The sequence below is a fragment of the Equus quagga genome, chromosome 1 (assembly GCF_021613505.1).
Source record: "Equus quagga isolate Etosha38 chromosome 1, UCLA_HA_Equagga_1.0, whole genome shotgun sequence".
In the NCBI taxonomy this organism is placed as follows: Eukaryota; Metazoa; Chordata; class Mammalia; order Perissodactyla; family Equidae; genus Equus; species Equus quagga.
In genome coordinates, this window is record NC_060267.1 from 176101625 (window position 1) to 176117427 (window position 15803).

At 42.5% G+C, this 15803-nt stretch overlaps 1 protein-coding gene across 2 annotated transcripts in view; it reads right to left on the minus strand.

Moving 5' to 3' along the window:
* The window catches only part of SLC9A9 (solute carrier family 9 member A9), a 510438-nt gene that overhangs the window by 241583 nt on the left and 253052 nt on the right, over positions 1–15803 (minus strand). For both annotated transcript variants that reach the window (XM_046685210.1, XM_046685217.1), the window contains exon 9: positions 10238–10326. In XM_046685210.1, coding sequence (XP_046541166.1) covers positions 10238–10326 — 89 coding nt within the window. The remainder of the gene's footprint in view (positions 1–10237; positions 10327–15803) is intronic.

A 15803-nucleotide genomic window follows, 5' to 3' on the forward strand; every position in this document is an offset into this window, starting at 1 on the left:
AATACTCAAATACTCTTACATGTACACGGAACTTTGATGAATCCTGAAGAAAGAGAAAACCAACAACGGTAAAATGGAATAAAGTATCTGTCACAAGACAAAGAGGAGCACAGGATGAAAGAAGAGATACCACCATCACTTTGGTGGCAAAAGAAAAGATCTTCTTTGTTATATTAAGCCCCTCTCCAGTCAGTGTTAAAGCTGAGACAAGAGGAGAAGGGCAAAGGGAAGGGTGGTCGGCAGTGGGGCAAGGCTACTGGGGTTCATGATCCTCCATTAGAGGGATAGGGAAGATGAGAAGCCCAGGGAGAGGAGGAAGAATGACAGCGACAAAAGGAGAAAGAGAGGGATCAGAGATAATAATAGTGCACTGAATAAATACACCCAAGTGCTGCTTCTTAAAATGATCGATATATTATGCAGTTTCATAAATTAAAAGAAAGGGAAATATATACACAATATCTTCTATGGGAAAGGTCTGTAATCAAATACATGAAAAAGACGTTAAAAAATAATAACAGGTTATCATGTACAACTCTATTCTTTGTGTGACCTTCTTAACTTCTCTAAGGCTCGCAAAATCTGACTAAGAATAGTATTTACCTCATGGGTTTTTTGGTGAATGTTAATTGGGATAGTTGAAACGAAACATACATTTATAGTGCCTGGCATAATATAGTGTTCAATAATTGTTGTTACTAAAATTTTTGAAGATCTGGAGAGGATAGATGGTTTACTAGGAAAGTAAAGTTGACAGAAGAAGTAGAAAACCTAAATATTCAACCACATAAGAAATTGAAACAATTATCACAAAATCACTTCCAAAAATGGTATCAGGCTTAGTTTTAAAAATGTTTTAAAATACGTCCACAATTCTTTATACTCCTCTTTTCAAGAGGTGGAGCTTAATTCCCTTCCCGTTGAGTATGGACTGGTCCTAGTGACTGGCTTCTAACAAACAGAAGATGGCAGAAGCGACAGCGTGTGACTTCAGAGACTAGTTAATAAAGGCATTGCTGCTTTCTTCTTGCACTCTTTCTCTTTCTCTCTCTGGTTTCACTTGCTCTGGGGGAAAGCAAGCTTTCAAATCGTGAGGACACCCAAGCAGCCCTATGGAAGACACCCAGTGAAGAACTGAGGCCTTCTGCCAATGGCCATGGGAGTGAGCCATCTTGGAACGGATCCTCCAAGACTAGCCAAGTTTCAGACACTCCAGCATTGGCCAACAGCTTGTCTGCAACCTCGTGAGAAACGCTGAGCCAGAATTATCCAGCTCAGCTGATGCTGCTGAACTCGGATCCCTCAAAAACTATGTGAAATAATAAGAGTTTGTTGTTTTAAGCTGTAAGTTTTGGGAAAATTTGTTACACAGCGATAGATGACTAATACATGAAAGGTTGTTTCTCGAGGTGGGCACTGTGTATTTTAGCCTTCAGTGCATATCCCTGGAACGCTCCTGTATTTCCAGGTCGCCCCTGGGCTGGAAAACTGACTCTGCCCTTCTAAGCCATCAAGCTTCCTTGGGCTTCACTTTCCTCCCATAAAATTCTGGGCTTAACAGTTTATCTATATAGTCCCACCTTGCTCCGAACTTCTTGGATTTTATGACAAAATTTTCAATTGCAATTATATACTATGATAAACAAACACAGATGTGTGGTTAAGAGAGTAGCTAAGATTCGATCGCAAAGTTATTGTACAATTATAGCTTTATCAGAGAAAAAATTTTCCAGGAAAAATTTTCAAGGGAAAGCACAGTTCATGTCTTTCTTAGCTTTATTTCTCCCCGGGCCCCTGTACCTGGCATATAGGAGGTACCTACTAGTGAGGGTGCTGAATGGTCATTTGTGGCCCCGACTATAATGTACGGTGGTGGTGGAGTAAGGCTTTCTAACTAGGGCTTCACAGACAATAATTCTTTCTGGGCACTGAAATTACAGGGTGTTCTAGTCATGATGCAGGAGCTCCACTCTCATTAGCATTTAAAAGAGAACGCTTATTAGCTGAACTACTAAATGTCCTTTATACTATATAATGAGTTTCATTGAAAAGAATCACTAGCTTAGCTAAGGAGAAATTTAAACGCTTTGCCATCATTTATAAATTCAACCCTTCTAGGATGATATTTTTAAAGGTACTTTGAATGAAGGGAAGAAGAAAAGTGGTAGAAATCTTGACAAAAGAAATGTAATTAGAGGAAAAAAAAAAGGCAATTCTATGCTTTATGAAGATATCTTTGATCTTACTTCTCAGAAACCAGGGGCATTGTTACCCACGACATTCTCTCTCCACTGTGCCTCGGAACAGGTAACTGGGATGGAATGTGCCTGCTTTTGTTGAAAATGATGGAGAAAAATTGCACAAAACCATAATCAAAAAACACTGTAATGCAAATCGATAAGGCAGGGGCACACTGCGGGAAACTCACACAAGTAATGGAATTGTACTGGATCTTTCTTTCAATATCTCAGGATTACCCTAGACATTTGCTTTATGCATTCAACTCATTACAGTTAAATTAATGCATCATATCAGAATTAAATAAAGCATTAATTAGCATATATTGTTTTCCCTCTCTATTTTTTATCTTGGAATGTTAATGGTCATAACTCATTCATTCATTCACTTATTTATAAATTCAACAAGAATTTAATGAACTCCTAAGTTCAAGGCAAAACCAAATGGTAAATTTCCACTAACTTTTCATATAGACCACAACATCCTAAGAGGTTAATCAGGACAAAAGTATGTCTAGAGCCACAGAAGGTTAAGGTAAATTTAAATGTTACATATGTTAGTAGTTGATCAAAAGGAAGTGTGGTCAGCAGTGAGATTGGTGTCGTGGAATGATGTCATTTCCTCCGTGATGCTACCTTCATTATCTTTTCAGGGCACAGATCTGATTATTATCATCAGCCCTATGCCTAAAAGCCTTAAGCAATTATTAGCCTTATAGGATACAGTTCTTCTAAATGTAGCACAGTGAGATACTAAAAGGCCCACCTGAACTCACCTCTCCATTTTAATTCTCAGTTCTCTCCAACATTCCTCCCTTTCCTGCTCTCCAGCCTATACCAGCAGCCCCAACGCACTCCTACCTACTTCCTCAAGGCTACCTGGGCCCCAGGCACAATGCACTACATGTTTGTTTCTGGGACTTGTCAAGCTCTTTCTGAATTTTATCCTTTTGCAGACTTCTTTCTCTTTGTTTTCATCCTCCATGAAATCTACATGATAATCTCCTAATAATCCTTACACCCAACTCTAAAACACCCAACCCACCATCAGCTTCCCATGAACACCTTGCCTCCAGAAAGCCACGCAGTCCTCTGGCTCCCATGACACACTGAACATCCTTCTTTGTTAGCATTTGCCACATGGGGTCGTTGTTTGTGCATGTGTGTGCACCTGTGTGTGTGTCCCCTACCATATTAGGAGCTCCTAAAGCCTTTGTCTCTGCGACTTCTATATGGCATCTGCCATGCAACCATGTGGTACTTAGTCCACACTCAGTCCGTGCTTGAATTGAAAAGCTGGAAAGCCCTTCTGTTGGACCCGGAGACTGAGTGGTAGCAAGGCAAGCTCTGTACTCTCCACCCCAAGGATGCGGGCAGTCTTAGAAAAGCCTTGCAACCACTCACCTGGGAGCAGAGGGTTTTTCCAGGAAGAAGCATCCACCCCGCATACTTTTCACCCCAGTATGAACTAGGGCTTTTTTTTTCTGATCCCCTCATCTTTGGATTTGATTTGGCAATTTATTAAAATGTTCTACTCAATGATTTATCCTCCAGATCAATGGCAAACTCTGATCCCTCCTCTCATCTCCACGCATTGCAGTCTGTGAGCAAGTCATCCCTGCCCAATTCTAGCTTGGGAGAAGGAACTAGATCCATTTCTTATGCTCTATGTCAAATCACAGAATATTAGGTTTAGAGCACAATCCTTAAAACCCAGTCATATTGTTCTATCATTCATTTTACAAATGAGAAAAGTGGTGCTCACAGATGTTTAATTATGCAAGGCCCCACTCTTAGTCATAGAGACGAGGGGCAAACCTAAGCTTTCTGGTGTCTCAGTCAAGTGTTTTTTCTACCATATCATCTGGCCTCTCCCACCTTTCAGATCTTTTTCTTGAATTTTCTAGCAAAGTCACGCACAGCACATCAATTTGGCTCCCATTGTCATTTTCTTTATCGGAAATTTAAATTTGGATTGGCATTGCTGCTCTTCCACTCAATGGTGATAAACACTCAAAATGTCATCTGAGGGGAATGGAAATAAAATAAGCATCTGGAAAGAATGTGCTGTAATAACAATGTCATTGTTTGCCCAAAAATGCTAGACAAAGAATCTGGCTTTTCAAAATTAAATGCATGAAAATATCTATGTCCATATCAAGCTGTATTTTAGTAAAAAATTAAAATGCAGTGAAATTGGCAGATTTTCAAAGATGATAGAATTAAATATAAGATAAATGACTAATTATCTGAATTAGCTGAAAGTATAATAAAGATAGCCAAACACTCATTCATTCATTCATTCATCCATCCATCCATGCCAAGTTTACTGAATAAATGATGTTAAGCCCTACAATTGCTACTATACCATCTATTAGTGAAAGGATGTTTAGTAAAAGGCAAAATCATTTGAACTACAAAGTCCAAAAACCTAAGTTCAACATTTGCCTCTGCCGCTTAGAAGCCTTGGCAAACCCTCTAACACACGGTCTTGTTTTTCTTTTTTTCGTATTATTCCCTGAATCAACATAAAAGAGTACTGTTATTTCTCCCACCTTAAAAATAAAAAGATTTTTCTTTGGCCTCACATCTCCCTCCAGCTATCATCTCACTTTTTTGCTCCCCAATTATAGCCAAACGCCTTTGAAAGACTTGTCTATACACACAGTTCCCTATTCCTTTCCTTCCATTCTCTCTTGAACCCATTATAATCAGGTCTTTACCCTGACACTCCACCAATACGGTTCTTACCAGTGTCATCAATGATGTTCATGCTCTTCCTCTTACTTGACTCCTCAGCAGTATTCGGCATAAGTCATCATGCTCCTTCTTCATTTGACTTCCAGGGCACCATGCATTCTTGGTTTTTCTTCTCCCTATTGGCTACTACCTCCCATTCTCCTTTGGTTTTTGGATCTCTCTTCCATCACTGCCTTAGAGATCTCGTCCAGTCTCATGTTTTCAATATCATCTCTATGCTGATACCTCCCAGAATTTTAATTCCAGCCTACACCTCTCTCCTGAACTCCAGAAGTCTTTATGCCCAACTGGCTACTCAACAGTTCCACATTATTGACTAATACACATCCCAGATGTAACAAGTCAAGACTCGGTTCCTGATTGTCCCCCAAACCTGCAATCTTGCAGTCTTCTCCAGCTAATGAATGGCTCCTCCATTTTTGGAAAATTTAAGTCACTCATGCCATGCCTGTATTTAAAAGCCTTCAGTGTTTTTCCACCTTGTTCAGGCTCTCCATGACCCCTCTTTTGTCACTCCTCTGATATTGTCTCTCCTACTCTCCTCTAGGCCACTCCGCCTCACCCACCCTGGTGACCCTGCCCCAGGGGGCCATTGTATCTGTTGTTCCCAGTTTCTGGACAGCTCTGCCCCAAGTGCCTGCACAGCCCCCTCTCTTACTTCTTTCACGTATCACTTTCTTATTGAGCCTTCCCTGGCCACCCGATCTAAAACTGCAAACTTGCCTTCCCATAGACATACTCCTAGCTCCCTTTCCTGCTTTATTACTGGCCTTAGGACTTACCATAAGCTCACTATATATTCAGCTTATTGATTTTGATTGCTATAAAGCACCTCTCCTAGAAATTGTTTTTTGTTCCCTCTTGTATCCCAGCACCTTGAACAGTGGCTGGCACAAAGCAGGCTCTCAAAAAATATTAGTTGATGAATGAAGGTAATCAGTGCTGGAAGAAGACTTACCTCTCAGGAGAAAAGTAAGCAGAAAGTAAACGAGATAAGTACTTTGTACATGTTAACGCATAATAAATGTTAATTATTTAAATTAATATTATATGCCATGTGTATCTGTTGGAAGGAGTTTTTGGGTGGGAACTGCAGGAAGGGAAGGAGAAATTCTAGTTAAAAGGGATGGTATGGAAGTACATGGTTTTGGAAGTCAGCTTCAAGCAAGGTAAAGACAGCTGAGGGAAACACCCTGGAGTCTGGCCCAGATTACCAGCTCCCAAGGCCTGCCTAGGGGTGAGGGCAGGAGGCAGCAGGGCTTGGGAGGCAGGCTGGGACTTGTGTCAGTGGGGTCATGGGGTCTGTCTGCAGTCTCTGGATGGTTCGGCATGAGACCTCTAGGCTCACAGACTGCTGTGTGCTGAGGTCCCTCGCGAGTATCTCTAGCAATCCTTAGTGTCTGGGGCAACAGTCAGGGCTTCCAGCTTCTGTCTGTCTCTAGGGGTAGAGGCAGACACCCTAAAGCAAGCAAACGGCTGATCCACGGAAGGGATTGCTGCGTACATTCGTATTCTCTTCAGTAGAGGGCTCTGCCATCACAACGTTCCTCATGGTGGGTCACAGCTCCAGGCTGTCTCTGTAATGCTGCTTTGTGCCTAACACGTAGTGATGCTACATGTTTCTAATGGGTTGGAGTGAAAATCAATTCACCTACATCTGGATGGTCATTATGAGTTGCAAAATATATTTTAAAGTGAAAATGCAATTTCAAAAAGGCACTCACTCTCGAAGTTATGAAGGATATAGAAGTCTCAAAGGTCTTTGCATTCAGATGTAGTTATTTGATTAGCTGGCATAGGCACAGTTCATGAATAAAACTCCTTTATAAATCATATCACCTTTGGATTTTATAACACTAAGTTGATTTTCATGGATTTTCCTAAACTTCACTAATTGACTTTCTTTATTCCCGCTAAATGGTCCTGGGGACAGAGGCAAAGAGGCTGTGTAGCTGCTACTTCTCCTGTTGACAGTGAACACAACCAAGGAGATGCAGAGGAAGACAGGCGTTCAGCAACGCTGTGTCGTCAGATGATGCTGTCCAAACTTTTCCCAGAGAGGGAATAGCGGCAATCTCTAGCCCTGCCTCATCTTTTCTTTACAGTTTGTAATGGGTTTCCCATGTGGAGTTTGAACTTTGTTTGCCACGGTGGTGCAGGTGGGGCCAAGGATCTCTGATCTGTGGAGTCAATTAAAGGGCTTGATCTCATTTGCTTCAAAGTGGTGACCTCTGACCCTACACGCTGGAGTGGGGAATGTGTGTGCATATGTGCTACATGTGCATATATTATGAGAGAAAAATAAACGGAAAATGGTAGACCCTGAAAGAAAAGAAGCGAGGAAAGGTACGAGAAGGGGAGGGAATTAGCGTTCTTTAAGCCCCTGCTATGAACCAGGCACCAAGGAGAGAAGGCAACGGGGGGAACAAAGATGAAGGGATGCAATTATCTGGATGTTACAGAATGAACGTGTAAAAATCTCCTTCCTTAAAGGAGACGACTGTAAAAAGGATGCTGGCAGCCCGTCAGGGAATGCTCATCAAGCCATTTGGAGAAGAACAGAGGCTGTGGGGCACTGATTTTGGCTTTGTCTCCCTGAGGTGCTGAGCGCCTGTCACGCCATGAGATGAGTTATCTTTGAAGTTCTGCTGAGCAGTCTAGATGGCATGACTAAAAGTGCAAGTCCCTAAACAGAGTTCAGCCTCCCAGAATACAAATGCTCGGAGAACCAGACGAGGCCAGGAAAAACTAGCTCAAGATATTTCCCTTTAAAACCTAGAGAATGCTAGTGGTCTCCATAATTAAAAGGATCCCAGAAGACTATGCATTGGAGGTTTCTAGGTGTTGGTATCAGCTTTTTCTGCTCATTTTTTTAAATCAGGGGGGATCCTTAAAATTTCCGTGATTGCATCTTGTGATTCCTCTGAGGGCAGAAGGAGAGGGTGACGTTGCAGAGTCCCTAAGTAGGTGGGCAGTAGGTTTAGGCCTAGCTCATCTTGGGACAAACAGAGAAGGATGAAAACAATAGCTGTTTGGGAGAGCTTTAAGCTAAGTCTTGAAAATCTGTAGGAAATCCCTGGCCAATTACAGGTTTTGCTTAGATGTCGCTTTGGTTTTCTCCATTCCTTCTGCCCCAATATCACATCAGATGTCCTCAGCATCATTCAGTGTATTGTAGGAGCCTCTCTACCTCCATTTGCATCTGGGGGTAGATTACAATCATTTGGTCCAAGTCTTCATCATTCTCTGCATCCGTGATCCTTCCCATATAACTTTGCAGTGCTCTCCCACTGTGTTCTGGTGACCCACTCAGCAACTTGACCTTGGTCTCTGCCACGTGATTTTCTTTGGCTAATAGGATGTTTGGGAAATATGATACAAGCAGATGCTAGAAATGCACGTGCACACTGGGCCTTGTTCTTCTGCCAGAAGATGAATGACAGACACATGGGACTGGCTAAGGTCGTCCAGTCAAGCCTACCCTTGAATAGAGCTCAGCAAACTCACAGACATGTGAGTCAGCCCAGTTGAGACATCAGAGCCACCCAGATCGACCTAGCTCAAAAGTGTTGAACACTGCAGATGTGTGATACATGAATGTTTATTATTGGATTCCACCAGGGTTGTGTGGTTGTTTGTTACACAGCAAAAGCTAACTGATACAAGTGCCATTTGATCCATGCTCCTCTTGTCTTGCGGAGTGATATTTCTAAAATGAAACTCCAATTATCCTAAAATTACTCTGCCTAAGCCACTTCAGTGACTTCTGTTATGGGCTGAATTGTACCCCACCACATTCATATGTTGAAACATGAGGTACCCCCCAGTACCTCAGAATGTGACCTTATTTGGAAATAGGGTCATTGAAAATGTAATTAGTTGAGATGAGGTCATACTGGAGTAGAGTAGTTTTCTAATTTAATATGACTGGTATCCTTATAAAAAGGAGAAATTTGGAGACAGGCACACTCACAGGGAGAAAGCCATGTGAACATGAAGACAGAGATTAGGATGGTGTGTCTACAAGCCAAAGGACACCAGGAATTGCTGGACAACCACCAGAAGCTAAGAAGAGGAAGAGAAAAGATTCTCCCTCAGAGCCTCAGAAGGAACGAATCCTGGTGAACCCTTCATCTCAGACTTCTAGCCTCTAGACCTGGGAGACCATACATTTCTGTTGTTTAAGCCACTCCCTATTACCTTAAGGATAAAGTCTAAACTCCTTCACAAGATGTGTAAGTCCCTTCATAACCTGCTCTCTGGCTTATCTGTGGTCGCATCCCTTACTGCATCCCACTAGCTTTAGCTTTGGCCCATTCACTAACCACCCAGAACAGTTTACCTGCTTCAGAGCTTTTGTCATGCTGCACCCCTGGCCTCGAATGCCCTCCCTGCTACCTTCCCATCCCCCACTAGACCCCACATCTTTACCTAATTAACTTCTATCCATGTTTCAAGCTCCAGATTGGGCTACCATCTCTGGAAATTTTCTCTTTACCTTCCAATCCCAACTATGGAAGGATGCCCTATTGAATTCTCCCCAAACAACCTTTACAGCTATTTCCATCACAGTACTTATCACACTGTGGATAATGAATTGTTCATAACACATCTTTATCCTCATCCACAGACTTGATAATGACCTTCTTGAAGACAAGGTCATATACTATCTGTCCTTTTATTCCTAGTACCTAGCACAGTGCTTGGCACAGAGTGGCTGTGCAGCAAATGTTTGTGGAAGGAATCTATGTGTACATGTGCAAATGTGCAAACAGCTGTGTTCTTGGCATATGGGAGATACCCTCTGCTTGTGTGACAACTGGCAGCTGAGTTTACTTGGAAGTGAAAGCACCCAATTAAAGACCAAACACTACTTTCTATTCTTCTTTATTTCCTTCTCTCTATATAGCTACCCAATCTTACATGCTTTATAATGCTTTCAGATGTAACTGACTGTGAACTATTACCGACTGTGGACCTTTCATCTTCAAGACCGGTAGTCTATGTTCCACATTTCTCAGGAGGGAGAGACTATTATAACTATATTTTTGCTTACCAAGAGAATTGTTAATGGTTATCCTGAAGAAAAAAAAAATCTATAAATATCCAATCTATAATGAAGCCTTAAGCTTACTTTCTTCCTTTACTAACGAAATTCTTTCTGAGTGCACCACCAGAATTGCTACATAAACATTACACTGAGAGAAGAGACCAAGCCTGCAGTGAGTTCTTTCTGTTACCTGTTTAGTCCTCATTTTGGAATCCAATGACAGATTGTTGTAGGTATAATGTGCCTGTGTGACTCCACAGAAGAGAACAGCGACTATCCCTGAAATTCAAAAACACACCGGTCAAAACCAGGCTTCTTTCCCATTAAAGTCAAAGGGTAGGGCTATCCTAGCAAAAAATGGACTTGGTGTCAGCAGAGTTAAAACCGCTAATAGGGGCCGGCTCCGTGGCCGAGTGGTTAAGTTCACACGCTCTGCTGCGGTGGCCCAGGGTTCAGATCCTGGTGCGGACATGGCACTGCTCGTCAGGCAACGTTGAGGTGGCATCCCACATCCCACAACTAGAAGGACCTGCAGCTAAGATATACAGCTATGTACTGGGGGGTTTGGGGAGATAAAGCAGAAAAAAAAAAAAGGAAGATTGGCAACGTTTGTTAGCCCAGGTGCCAATCTTTAAAAAAAAAATCCGCTAATAATTGCCAAGATAATAAAACCTGGGTATACCTTGTCACTTGCTTTAAATGCGGGTCTTGTAGGATTAAACCTAAAGGAAAGCATTAAGAAGCAGATTCTTCCAGGGGATAAAGGATTCCCTGGTCACGAGTTAGGAAAGTCATACTTGGAAAGAGGAGAGCAAAAGACTGTACAGTCAGCTCTGGGTTTCTCGTACCACTGCAGACGACGTTGCTGCATTTTATACTAAACGCTGGCCTACACGCTCAGACAGTCTCTTTCCACTGTGTACCTTGAGGAGCCTGAAGAAGTTCCTGTCATACCATAATTTAGCATTAAAAACCATGAGTCATAAACCTAAGACATCTACAAGGTCTTGTTGCCTCCGTCAAGGCTCCTACTTGCCAAATGAGAGAGAAAGGTCCTTGTTTGCCTCAGGCCTCCTTGGCAAAGCTGGGGGCTTTTTCTTTCTGCTGTTGAATAATCTAACGAACACATCCGAGGCACACATTCCTTGCAGGTAAGCTGGTCTGCTCTTGTGGGCTTCCTACCTGCAGTGGGCCCTCAGCTGCTTCTTGGCTGGCTGCAGGATTTATTTCTTAAACCATCATTATACCCAGCTTTAAATGCCACGTGAGGCCACACATAGATGCAGCCTGGGGACAGAGGAGCAGCAACCACAGGTAAAATGAGTTATTTGTCCCTGAGCTCTGTTATTCTCTGTGCAATCGCCCCTGAACTGGGGTGGGGAAGTGGTGGGGCTGCATTCTACTTTGGATTAAAGATTTGATTAATTATGGGAAATTTGGGCATAGAGTAGGGCTTTGGGAAAAACACAAGACGTAAGTATTCCTCAACTCAAACCAAGGAGATTGAATTGAATTTTAAGCAGCAGAACCTTTCCAACTAAAAACACTCATAAATTAAATGCTGATGATTCTTAAGAGTATAGAGATACATGAACTGAATACTGACATTTCAAATGAATCTTCAATAAAGCATTTTAAAGAACCAAGCATATTTTTCATATGTAGACTGCATGATTCTATTATATGTTGGTTATTTTTTCGGCTGGCTTTGGATAAAATATTGCTAAGACACGTTTTCCTAATACAAGTGCACAGACATTTACGTTACTTATTTCCTTTACAGAGTATGCTTCGAAATTTTAGGCGAAAGAATGAAAACAACCAGGAAATTTTGCCAAGAAATATATATGCAGTCAGCATTTCTATAGATGTTTTGGGTAACTTTTTAGTTTCTTAGCCTGTCTTCAGAAATTTTAAGAAAAAATGCATATAAAATATTATATTTCACTCTTCACAGAATTTCTATTAAAAAACACCCCGTACCAGGGAACCTTCAATGGTGCTGAAGCGCTTCAAGCACTTAGAGGCACGGGAGCACTGCCTTGCATGTCGTTTTGGTATCAAATATTTTTCTTTCTTTATTAAAAAATGTACTTCGTGTATCTCTGCTGATTCTGAAGTCGGAGGTTTTTCTGAGTGAGGTTTAGCTGACCTCCCACCGTTGTGGAAATGTTTGGACTCTGTATTGATCTGCAGAGGAGCAGTGAGCAAGAAGGGGACGAGGGTGTGGGGAGCACATTCTGAGACAAGAAGAGGTAACGAAGAAGTCTTATTAAAGATAGGGAAGGGGACTAAGATTGGCCAAATGCGTACTGTGGGCCAAGAATGCACAAGTTTTACTTACATCATCTTATTTATGGCATTGATTTATTATCTCACAACAACCCAGCCCCTCCCAATGTCTCCCCCTTCTCAGGAATAGGATCTCCATTCTCCCTGCTGCTCAGGCCAAAATTTTGGGATCACCCTTTACTGCTCCTCTTTCTGTATATCAGTGTTTTTGTTGGCTTGTCTTTTGAAACTTACCCCCAACCCAACCACTTCTCAGCACCTCCACCCCTAATACCCTTTTCCAAGCTACCATCATTTTTCGCCTGGATTACAGCAATAGCTTCCTAACGGGCTCCCCTGTCTCCACTGTTGACCCCCTACAGTCTATCTTCCACCCACCAATAGTGATTCTTTTAAGAGAATTCAGATCGTGTCAGTCCTCTGCTCCATACTTTGTAATGGATTCCCATGGCTACAAGGCCCCGCAGGATCCGGTCCTGCTCGCTTCTTCCCTTCCCACAGCTCTTTAACCTTGTCTCCTGCCACACTCCCTGCTTGCCCCACACTATCCTCCATAGGCGTGTTCCACCACAGGGCCCTTGCACTTCTGGTTCCCACTGTTGGGAAAGCTCTTCTTCAGATATCCGCATGGCTCTCTCCTTCCCTTAAGATGTTACTTTATTGGACAGGCCTTCTCTATGCACTCTATAAAAACGATCCCTCTCATCATTCTCTATTCGTCTATCTTTATTTTTTTCATATTATTTACTGCCACTTAACATTTTATGTAATTATGTGTTTATTTTCTGCCTTCCTGCATGGCAATGGAAGCTCACTGAGGGCGGAGTGATTCATTGGTCCCTAATCCTCAGATTAATGCCAGGTACACGGTAGGCCTCAGTGAGTATTTGTCGAATAAATAAATAAACATTCCTATCCTCATGCAACAAATAAGAAACTAAAGAAATTTACTCAAGGTCACCTTGACAGTGGCAGAACTAAGATTCAAAACTCCAAGGACTTGTCGGGCTTTCCTGCCTGTAGTAGGCCCTCCGTGAATGTTTTCAGGTGATCTTAAGCCATCTAAAAAACATCATGCCTGATGTCCCAGGGAAATAGAGATTTGATGAAGAAAATGGCTGCACTTGCTGTTTTGCGGATATTTGCCCGGTAGCTCCATTGGTTTTCATGACCATTGGTTTTCCGTTAGCACACTAACAGGCAATGTTTCTGCTAATTCTTCATGAGTTTTGTGAACAGATATGTCACACAAGCAACAAACAATGAAGAGTGTGCCTACATGACCTGAGGCTTAGTTTGTAATTAAAAGAAAGCAACCAAGTTGATCTGACCCTTAGTGTTAGCACACAAAATCATAATTCCATAGCTTCGGAATTAATTAACTCACACAAATTACCATAATTAGGATGACTTTTATAAGCCAAAATACGTTTTGAAAATGTCTCATCTAAACACTTCTACTATTACCTACATAATACTCTGCCATCTAAACAGATTCAGAGTTGACAGTTTTCTACCTCATAAAAACAATTACATTTTAATTGTCATTATATCTTTACACACCTCTGCTTGCTGGCACTGGTTGTACCACTATTATGTGGGGCCCCAGAAAACCCTCCTACATGCTCTGGATCTTAGGTTCTCAGGCATATAGAAGGGAGGGGGACCGAAAGTTCTTGACACCAGTCAGCAAACTAGTGTCTCAGCTCCAAACCCACACCCCTGGGCTCATTCTGCGATCCTGGGTCTGGGGTTCTGCAAGACCACATCTTGCTTTGCCAGAGCCCAATACAAAGCCCCAGAGGAAGCTGGGACACAGTGGGGGAGGGGACGTTTTGCTCCTTCCTGTCTACTGGCTGTTCCTGTCAGCGGCATCTCAGCGATGATTCTGCACCATAGCTTTGGCAGTTGGTTCCAGCCTTGCTCTCCGTTTTTGTTTCTTCCTTCACTTCCAGACCAGCCTCATGGGACGCCCTCAGAGGAAGTAACGGCGGCCAGGGAGTGTCCTCAGAGGTCTGGGTCCCAGCTCAGGGGTTCCCTCTTAGGAGCTTCCAGAGTCTCTTCATTTTGCTCCTCCACTCCGAGGGCTCACGCTGCTTCCTGCAATTACTACCTCAGTGTTGCCTCAGTGCCCCATTTTATTTTTTTGGCTCTCCATCACCTGTTTTCCCAATTTCCTGCATTAAACTCTGTCAGTAACCAACCAGTTCCTCTTTTCCTGACTGAATCCTGACCAGTACTCTCTTGTGAGTCCCTTGTCATTCTAACTTTGATGGTTCTCTGAAACCACTGGAGGTTTGTCATCTGGAAATAAGATCCAATTATATCCTCCCATTATAACTGAGACAGTGGGGCGGCCAGCCCAGTGACGCAGCAGTTAAGTGTGCACGTTCTGCTTCCTGGCAGCCCGGGGTTCGCCAGTTCGGATCCCAGGTGTGGACAAGGCACAGCTTGGCAAGCTATGCTGTGGTAGGCATCCCACGTATGAAGCAGAGGAAGATGGGCATGGATGTTAGCTCAGAGCCAGTCTTCCTCAGCAAAAAGAGGAGGATTGGCAGCAGATGTTAGTTCAGGGCTAATCTTCCTCAAAAAAGAAATAAATAACTGGGACAGTGGGGGACACCAGTGGCGACTGAGACCCATATCAAGTCCTAGAGGAATGGACTCACGCCCAGTTCAATCCGATCTGCGGTTAGAATTGGTATTTTTAAAAAGTGATATGAGTCTGAGTCTCTAGATTGGAACAAGAGGCTTGGGGACAGGAGTAAGGTAGGCCTAGAGCTACTCAAGAGGCATGACCCAGACTAGGAATGTGTTTTCTGATTCCCAATCGCATGATCTTTCCAAAATATGAGTGCTATGCTGCAGTGGAAGGCTGCCTCGCTGTGTGAGAAGTTCCCTATCACATGAAATGTTTGGGCTGAATGACCATCTGCCAGAGCTGTTGTAGAAAGAATTCTTTTCATAAAGCGGAATTTTGGATTTCCTTCAATTCTGTGGGTTTGTCATTTTCCCATACATTATTTTGTTAGTTCACTAGGATTAATACCTCAATTTAGTCTTTTTTTTTTTTTAAGTTCAGACAAGGAAATAACACTGGTTCCAGATGAAACCTTTACACATTTTGAATAGAGACAGCTCAGTTTTCTTAAAAAGACAAGATAAACTTAGACACTTTCAAATATCTTTTCAATTTTAGACAGACAACCCTTTCAAAGTAAAATTCTAAAACGTATTACCACACCTTCTAATCAAAAGTATTTTTTTCAAGTAAGCAAGGAGATTTAAAGATAAACTCAGGAAGTCTCCTGTTTTAGAAAAGGATGGTTGTAAATCTTTGGACCACAAACTTTCAGGTCAAAGGACGTTGGAAATGGGGAATTCTGACATCCGCGTCTGAGCGCCAGAAGCGCCTCTCCTCAGACGAACCCACCCTTTCATCTCTCTTACCGCTGTTTCTCACC